The sequence below is a fragment of the Epinephelus moara genome, chromosome 16 (genome assembly GCF_006386435.1).
Source record: "Epinephelus moara isolate mb chromosome 16, YSFRI_EMoa_1.0, whole genome shotgun sequence".
Classification (NCBI taxonomy): domain Eukaryota; kingdom Metazoa; phylum Chordata; class Actinopteri; order Perciformes; family Serranidae; genus Epinephelus; species Epinephelus moara.
This window is the reverse complement of record NC_065521.1, coordinates 45700209-45708492: the sequence shown is the minus strand read 5'-3', so window position 1 is coordinate 45708492 and position 8284 is coordinate 45700209. Positions and strand designations below refer to the sequence as shown.

General features: G+C 44.0%; 2 protein-coding genes across 3 annotated transcripts in view; one reads left to right on the top strand and one right to left on the bottom strand.

Moving 5' to 3' along the window:
* Positions 1-2402: 2402 nt before the first annotated feature.
* Positions 2403-8284, bottom strand: zgc:113363 (uncharacterized protein LOC791449 homolog). Its single transcript, XM_050064796.1, has 5 exons — positions 8212-8284; positions 7130-7257; positions 6395-6541; positions 6070-6324; positions 2403-4542 (listed from the first exon to the last, which is right to left on the bottom strand). The coding sequence occupies exons 2-5, from the start codon at positions 7254-7256 to the stop codon at positions 4268-4270; spliced, it is 804 nt and encodes a 267-aa protein (XP_049920753.1). The 5' UTR covers position 7257; positions 8212-8284; the 3' UTR covers positions 2403-4267.
* The window catches only part of cxxc1a (CXXC finger protein 1a), a 12466-nt gene continuing 10679 nt past the window's right edge, over positions 6498-8284 (top strand). For both annotated transcript variants that reach the window (XM_050064793.1, XM_050064792.1), the window contains exon 1: positions 6498-6604. The gene's annotated coding sequence lies outside the window, so the exon portion shown is untranslated. The remainder of the gene's footprint in view (positions 6605-8284) is intronic.

Below are 8284 nucleotides of genomic sequence, written 5' to 3'. Positions count from 1 at the left end.
GAAATACTTTTTCCCTAACCTGATATGAAGTGTGCGCTGCACATGTGAGCATTTTTGATGATGGCCTCCGTCCAGTCCTTTGGTCTTATCACATTTAACCATAGTTGTCTTTGTTTTTGTTGACGGGCAGTGGCGGCTGGTTTTGAGCCATGACTCCTATTCTGGCTCCCAATAACACAACAAGACAAACACATTTTAACACCCCTGTGTAGCCTACAGCCCTGTGGGGGAGAGGCAGCTGCACCTCCAGGTCATAACATCATGTCATCGTGACGTCGGCCCTAACAGAGTCTACAGAAAAAAAGATAACCGCTGGATTCAATTCGGTTTTATTTATAAAGCCCAATATTACGAATCACAATTTATCTCAGAGAGCTTTACCAACACGTTCTTACCCCAACTTGTAAAATATCAGTTTTGTCAGTGCCGTTCACGTCTACATATCAGGTGCCAGGTATCCTCCTGCAGTTATTGCTGACGTTCTGGGACAATATAAGAATAGAATAGAATTCTTTATTGTCTGAACCAAATGGTACCAGAAATTCCTCTTTGACAGGGCTCAACATAACATTTACACATGCAAGACATTACAGACATTATAAAAGGACCTAAGAATCTAAAAAAGACACTTTTATGCCTGTTCAATGCCTTGTGTCTTTTCTAAACACACTATGTGACATATGACTGGTGTTTTCGGTGAAAAGGGACAAACATAATTTCCTAATCAGAGCCCGAGAGGTGAAGCGTGACTATAGCTTACGCTCATACAGTGCTAACTTACTGCTGATAACGGTCTGAACAGCTGTAATGCAAAAACACAAAGGCTTCAATGTACTTTACACACTGAACATCCGCAGACAACTGACGTCACTCGAAGAGACATTTATATGTGCAGAGACAGGTGAGTCCATCTGTCTGCCGTCAGTGTGTAGTTGTCCAGCAGGGGGCAGTGTGTCCATCTTTGTAATGGTTTGGTCCCATATGACAACATATGACATAAAGTTTCTTCACATTAAACTGACAGAGACACAAACAGTGTTCATTCACAACAGGCTCAGCTGTCAGTGCGACCACCAGGTGGCAGTAACTGATAAAGATCTTCATTACCTGATCACAATCAATCAAACTGTCTCATATGAACACGTCTGGGTCGTCCTGAAACTACAGAGTTCAGTTTAAAGACTTTAACTGTTTATAACCTGATTTAAATGATTCGTTATTTTGATTCTTGTTTCTGAGTATTTTGCCTCTTTCTGAGCACGCTCAGATGTGGTGTGTGTGTGTGTGTGTGTGTGGCTGTCTCTCTTTGATGTCAGGCGTTCCGGGGGTCAGAGGTCAGACGGCGTTGTCATTTCAGTGATTTCCTGTTTCCTGTTTGGACGTCCTGGCACATCGTTTCAACAAACACACACTTCCTGTCCTTGCAGGACCCCGCCCCCTCCCGAGCTGTCAATCACAGACACACAAACATCAGTTTGGACACAGAGAGATTCTCACTCTGTCATTTTACACACATGAAGTTTAGTTTCTGTCCTCAGGACAGCTTCAGTCATGGTGCCGCACAAACACCAGATCGCTGTGACGTCATTCAGGTGTTTATTTTTTACAGCTACGTGACAAAGACCTGTTCATGTGATCATCACAACTCATCCTCTACTGAAGCATGCGATTATTATTATACTTAAGTATTTTATTTGTACTTAATTATAAAGTTTTCACAGTTTGTTGATCCACAAAACAAAGTGACATTTTTTTTACATTCTGTGTGAAAACCTGAATGTGTCTCGTTTAGAGTCTCACATCAGGACATCAGATCAGTGGACACTGAGGCAGACAGGCGGACTGACGTCCTCCATCTTGGCTTCACTGAACACCTCAGCTATGAAATTTAAACAAAGTGTCAGACTCTTGTGATCCAGATGTTTGATGCAGGACTGCAACAACACTGGCACTTGAACGCTTTGCAGGAATGTTATTAAAAAAGTGAACATTAACTGCCGCTGTGTGACAGGAAGTGAACTGGTCCCCACCCCTGACCTCCACCTCTCTGCATACAGGAAACACTGCTCCCTGAACGTCGGTCCATCTGTCCGTCTGTCTGTCCGACAGAGACAGAAATCTGAACACTGACACGACTGTTACAGAGCTGAAAGTGTGTTCACACCAAAAGTTGTGCCAGCGTTTGTCTCGCGTTACGAATAAAGGTGTTTTTTGGAGTATTTTACAGCACACAAATATTCAACCTTCACAGCTGTGCTAACTGTGGAAGGCAGCTAACGTTAAAGCTAGTGCTAACTTGCTTTATAGTTAAAAGTACAACTGACAGCTGGAATCAAGAGACGTGAACACAGTGATCACAGAGGCTCTAATAATAATAATAATAATAATAATAATAACTATAATAATGATAAAACATTTATTCATAAGCACCTTTCAATGCGCTTAAGAACACTTTACAAGACACAGTTAAAAACCAAGCAGCAGTGTATCCATAGATCATGAAGTCAGACAATTAAGTAATATACTGTAATAAGTTAATAAAATAACTAGACAAAAAATTCATAATAAAAATTAAGTATAAAATCATCGTCAGTGCAGGTCTGAATGTGTGTCACAATTACATCAGACCAAGTCCTGGCCTTAAAGGAAGCAGAGTGTGCCAGAGTGCACTCCAACACTCGCTGTGAGTAATCCCGAACGCACCCCTTCTGTAACAAGTTTGATTTGGTCTCACACCCTCTGGACTTTAGCTGTTTGTTTACTTTCCTCACTTTCTCTTCTCATGAGCTGAGCTGAGCTGAGCTGCCAATCAGAGTGATTTCATTCACTTGATGAGCTCTGCTGTCACAGACACAACATGCTGAATCGGTCACTAAAGCCAACAAGGGTCGACTCGGGCCAACGGTGAAGGACACGCTAAAGGCCCGTTTCCACTGAAGAAGTTCCTGGTACTATTTGGGGGGCAGGAACTACTACAGGAACGTCCTCTTGCTCGGCTCTCTCAACCGCCGTGTCTCCACTGAGAGAGCGGAGTACGAGGAAGGTTCCTGTAAAGTTACGGGCTCTGGATGTGACGTAATCGTTGCGTGACCATTTTGACCGGGGCGACGTAGGGACGTTGTTAGCTGTTAGCCGATAGCGGTGTCTGTAATAACTCAGTAAATGGCCCGTGAAAAAAACATTTTTTCCAGCGGATGTCTTAGTTACAACATGATTGAGCTAACTGGAGTAGTTTCATGTCGTATCCGACAACGGGAGGCTTTTAACAGATGCTGTTGTGAGCTGTCCCTGTCAGCTGCAGCCACTACTGATGCTTTCCAGACATCGTGATTTCCCATAACTGAATAAATACCACACATAGCAACACAAAACTGCTTTGCTAGCTCAATCATGTTGTAACTAAGATATCCGCTGGAAAGAATATTTTTTTCACGGGCCATTTAGTGAGTTTTTTTTACATGGCGGCGGAAGCTATATGAACGAGCTAACCCTCGTCTGCTGAGTTTTAAAAATGCCGGCTATTTTGTAGCTTTCTGTTCACGTCACATCCCTCCTTGAGTATATCCAATCAGCACCAAGTAAACCCCAAGCCCCAGCCAGGAGTCTTTCGGGGCCGTTCTGAGTACCTACCCCGAGGCAGGGACTTGTTTAGCCCCTGTAAAAGTTCCGGAACTCTGTCCTTAGGGGGTGGTTCCTGCGGTGGAGACACGCACCAACGGCCCCGGCCCCGTAAAATTACCCCTTAGTTCCTGCGGTGGAAACGGGCCTTAAGACTAGGGCAACAAATACTCACCGACGGCCCAACACTGAGGGACCGCCGACCGCCGGCTCATTGTTAATTGTCAAGTTGACTCAGGTAGAGTCGAGTCGAGTCACGCAGAGTTTGACTGATTAGAGTCGAGTCGAGACGGGTAGAATTTAGTGGAGTCAGGTAGAGCCGAGTCAATCATTAGGCAACAGCCGACTGTCGGCTTGGTGCATCAGGACCTTTAGCGTTGACTTTGTTTGTGGTTATGTCGCGTGAAAACTTTGTGTTTGGTGTGAACGCACCGTGAGAAAACACATTACACAGGAACAAAATGTTATCAGCTGATCTGAGTTCAGTCTTTGTGTCATTTGTTCATCGTTGAAACAAATAAAGATAAAAAAGATTCTGACTTCTTTCAAACATGGACAATAAAGTTTTGTCTTTCCAGGACGAAGCAGCTCCGTCTCCAGGCGACAGAGTCTGTGACATCATCTTGTGACCCCTCTCTGATTGGCTGCTCTATGTAGGGAAGCAGATGGAGCAGCACTCCAGACAGATCTCCAGGCAGTCGGACGAGCCACAGCAGTCCTCCAGTATCCCACAATCCAACACGGCCTGACACGCCTCCTCCGTACAGGCCGCCTCTCCTGCCACCTCCACGCAGCAGCAGCAGCCACCCGCAGCCTCACAACACCCAGCTCCGCCCACTCCACACGCCAGACACTCCCCCAGAGCCGAACACATGGACAGCAGCTCACAGAAGAGACATGCCAGGAGACAGTGAGCGCAACAGTCTGTGAAGACAGAGAGAAGGACAGTGAATGCAACAGAGACAGTCAGGACAGTGAATGCAACAGAGACAGTCAGGACAGTGAACGCAGCAGAGACAATCAAGACAGTGAATGCAACAGAGACAATCAGGACAGTGAACGCAACAGAGACAATCAGGACAGTGAATGCAACAGAGACAGTCAGGACAGTGAACACAACAGAGACAGTCAGGACAGTGAACACAACAGAGACAATCAGGACAGTGAATTCAACAGAGACGGTCAGGACAGTGAATGCAACAGAGACAATCAGGACAGTGAATGCAACTGAGACCATCCAGACAGTGAAGGCAACAGTCTGTGGAGACAGAGACAAGGACAGTGAACTCAACAGAGTCAGTCAGGACAGTGAAGGCAACAGAGACAATCAGATACAGCAGAGGGATGACGTCCTCCACTATAAGAGTAAATTGGTATTTTGATACCAACAGTTATTAACAGGTCATAAATCAATGAGTTAATGTCTCGTCTCACAGACTGTCACTGATCTGAGGACAGTCGGTCAGTCTCAGTCCTGTTTGGGTGTTGGCTGGTAGAAACCAGACCAACTGATGGTGGGAGGTGTTGTCAGTGTGTGTGTGTGCAGCAGAGATAAGCGTGGCTCCATGCTGAGGGTGTTCGGCTGATAAACAGTGAGGTGGGAGTGTGTTCAGTTTTCTGCTTCCTGTCAGACTCAAACGTGTGTGTGTTTAAATAATGTCCCAGCTGTTTGTTGTATCGTGATGGAAACAGGAAAAAGAAACAACCTGCAGATGATCGACGTGTTTCAGTTTAAACTCAAAACTACCGTTAAATTAACAGACAGTAAATTGTTTCTGTCAACCAGCATGCAACAGAGTCTGAACTCTGTAGGAAGAATATCCACAGGCTAACAAGCTAACAGGCTAACAAGCTAACAGGCTAGCTGGCTAACAAGCTAACAGACTAACAAGCTAATAGGCTAACAAGCTAACAGGCTAACAAGCTAACAGGCTAACCAGCAGTGAGTCTACAGTCTGACTCCGGTACCTGAACGAGTCTGTTGAGCTCCAGTCGGCCTCGTCAGTATTTGCCAACATGTACAGGAAGTGGGAGGGTAACACAACGAGTCGAGTTGAGTTGAGTTGAATCAAGTCAGATAGAGTGGAGGTGAGTAGAGTTGAGTCAAGTCAGGTAGAGTCCAGTGAGGCAGAGTCAGATTGAATCGAGTTGAGTCAGGAAGATTCTAGTCAAGTCGAGTTGAGTGGAGTCGAGTCAAATAGAATTCAGTCGAGTCTAGTCAGGCAGACTTTAGACGAGTCAGGTCGAGTGAGGCAGAGTCGCGTTGAGAGAGGAAGAGGCAAGTCGAGTCAAGTCAGGCAGAGATTAGTCTAGTTGGGTATAGACCAGTCGAGTCGAGTCGAGTATCCCTGTTTATAGTATCATCCAGCCTCAGTAATCCATGTTAGTAACGTGATGTTTCCTGTAGCGACAGGAAGTCAGGACATCAGGACAAACTGCTGATTGGCTCACCATCTCCAGCGACCTCCTTAATGTGGGCGGCGTCCGTCTTAATGGAGGCGTGGCTCTTAGTGGAGGAGAGACGCTTCTGATTGGTTCTGTGTCCATGATGATGATGATGATGATGATGATGAAGGTTGCAGCTGTTTCTGTTACAGGTGGACGACCGATGAGGAGGAGGAGGAGAAGGAGGAGGAAGAGGAGAGGTGAGGGAGGAAGATGGAGGAGCACAGATGGGAGGAGGAGACACTGACGACATGTCCACACCTGAGGAACAGAGAGATGACATCAGAGGTGACATCAGAGGTGACGTCACACTCAGGTGTTCAGCAGTTACCTTTCTGTTTTCGGAGTGTGGAGGCAGGCTGGGCGGGCAGGAGGCGAGAGACGTCATCAGTGGAGGAGCTGTCCGTTACAGAGTCATCACCACTGTCCTCTGTCCTATCAGAGAGTGGGGGCGGGGCTTCCTCTGCAGGGGCGGGGTCTAAAACATCACAGAAACACGGGCATCAGTACGAAGAGTCCCCGAGCCACAGGTTCCAGCCCGGTGAGGGTGACACACACACACACTCATTACATCACACACACTGTTACAGTGTTTATCAGTGTGTGTGTGTGTGTGTGTGTGTGTGTGTGTGTGTGTTGCGTTTCCTGCAGTCAGTCTGCAGTCGTCAGGTCAAAGGTCACCTTCAATACATGATGGAACACACACACAAGTTACAGTTTTTCAGTCTGACGACATGTTTGATCAGAAGTTTGATGATCTATAATCAATATTTCACACAGTGTTGATCTGTGAGGTTTTTGACTCTCTGATGAATCTTTTCTGTGATTTTCGGCCTCTCGTGTCTCGGAGCTGTGAGGAAGTCGGCCTGTCAGTCTGAGCTCAGGGTAAAAATACCTCCTGTGTCCCACAGAGACTTCCTGAAACAGGAAGTGGTCTCTCAGCATCCTCCTCTGGTCCAGAGAGGATGTGGACGTCCAGGTGTGAGACAAATCCTCTGATGTCGTCAAGTGATGTCATAAAAATCACACAGGAAGTGAAAGGTGCGGTTCATCGATTTTGTCTCACCTGTGTTGAGATGCGGGAGCGTCCCGTTGGCTGTTGGCTGACTCGAGATGCATTCTGATTGGACCGGGTTCTTGTTGGCTCCGCCCTCTGTGATTTCAAAGCCAGTGCAGTGTGACGTCACATCCATCCTGCCGACGTGATGACATCATCAACAACAATTACATTTTGTGACTGATGTGACCCGTTTATTTACAAACACCATCATCATCATCATCGTCATCGTCATCATCAACAACAAGAACCATAATAATAATAAAAATGCTACTAATGATAAATAAATATTTTGATTATAATAAATGCAACAATACTAATAAATAACAGCAACAATAACAGTAATAATGATAAAGATAAAATAGTAACAATAATTATTGTTATTGTAAATACAATGATGATCAGTAACAACAACAATAATTACAAAAACAATAATAACAATTAAACTATTACTACTAATAATAAATAATACAACAATAATAATAATAATAATATTGTTGATAATGGGATGTATTCATGGACCAACAGAAATTAAACGCAGCTCAAAATGCTTCAATGAACGACTGAATAAATAAATGAATAAAAGTGCAGAAAAATTAAACATTTAAATGAGCAAATTTTCAAAAATACAAAGTGTTGTAAAATAAAATGGTAAAGAAATAAAATCATGTCTATAATAATATATAATAATATGATCATCTTTCTGTTGTGTCTCATCTGTTGCAGAAATCAAGTTCATATTAAACTGTTAAAGCTGTCACTTTATTGGTTTAAACAAATCTGTCTAATGGTTTTATTAATACATATTTATTAGTCTCAGATAGTTTCACTTCATCATGAGAAACTCTGAGTGTCTCAAATGTTGAGATAAGAAGTTCAAACTGTTTTCATTCAGAGAGTAAACATATGTAACTCTATATAAACAATAAATATGATCAATAAGGTCAGACATGTAAACAGGAAACGATCAATAAATCTGAACTGATACTGAGAGAAACACACAGAGACACTCTGAGGATCATTTTTCTGTTTATGAGACACAAACTAGTTTTGATAAATATCATCAGAGTGAAAAATAAAGTCTGTCCCACCTGCACACAGTCCTCCTCCTCTTCTTTCTTTCTTTCTTTCTTTCTTTCTTTCTTTCTTTCTTTCTTTCTTTCT

Bases quoted from the DNA above. Each gene is read 5' to 3' on its own strand.
- zgc:113363 (XM_050064796.1), bottom strand. From the start codon at position 7,256: ATGGATGTGACGTCACACTGCACTGGCTTTGAAATCACAGAGGGCGGA. The intron at 6,325-6,394 runs GTAACTGCTGAA...TCTGTTCCTCAG, and splicing joins CACACTCCGAAAACAGAAAG to GTGTGGACATGTCGTCAGTG. The intron at 4,543-6,069 runs GTGAGCCAATCA...CTGTCTTCACAG, and splicing joins TAAGGAGGTCGCTGGAGATG to ACTGTTGCGCTCACTGTCTC.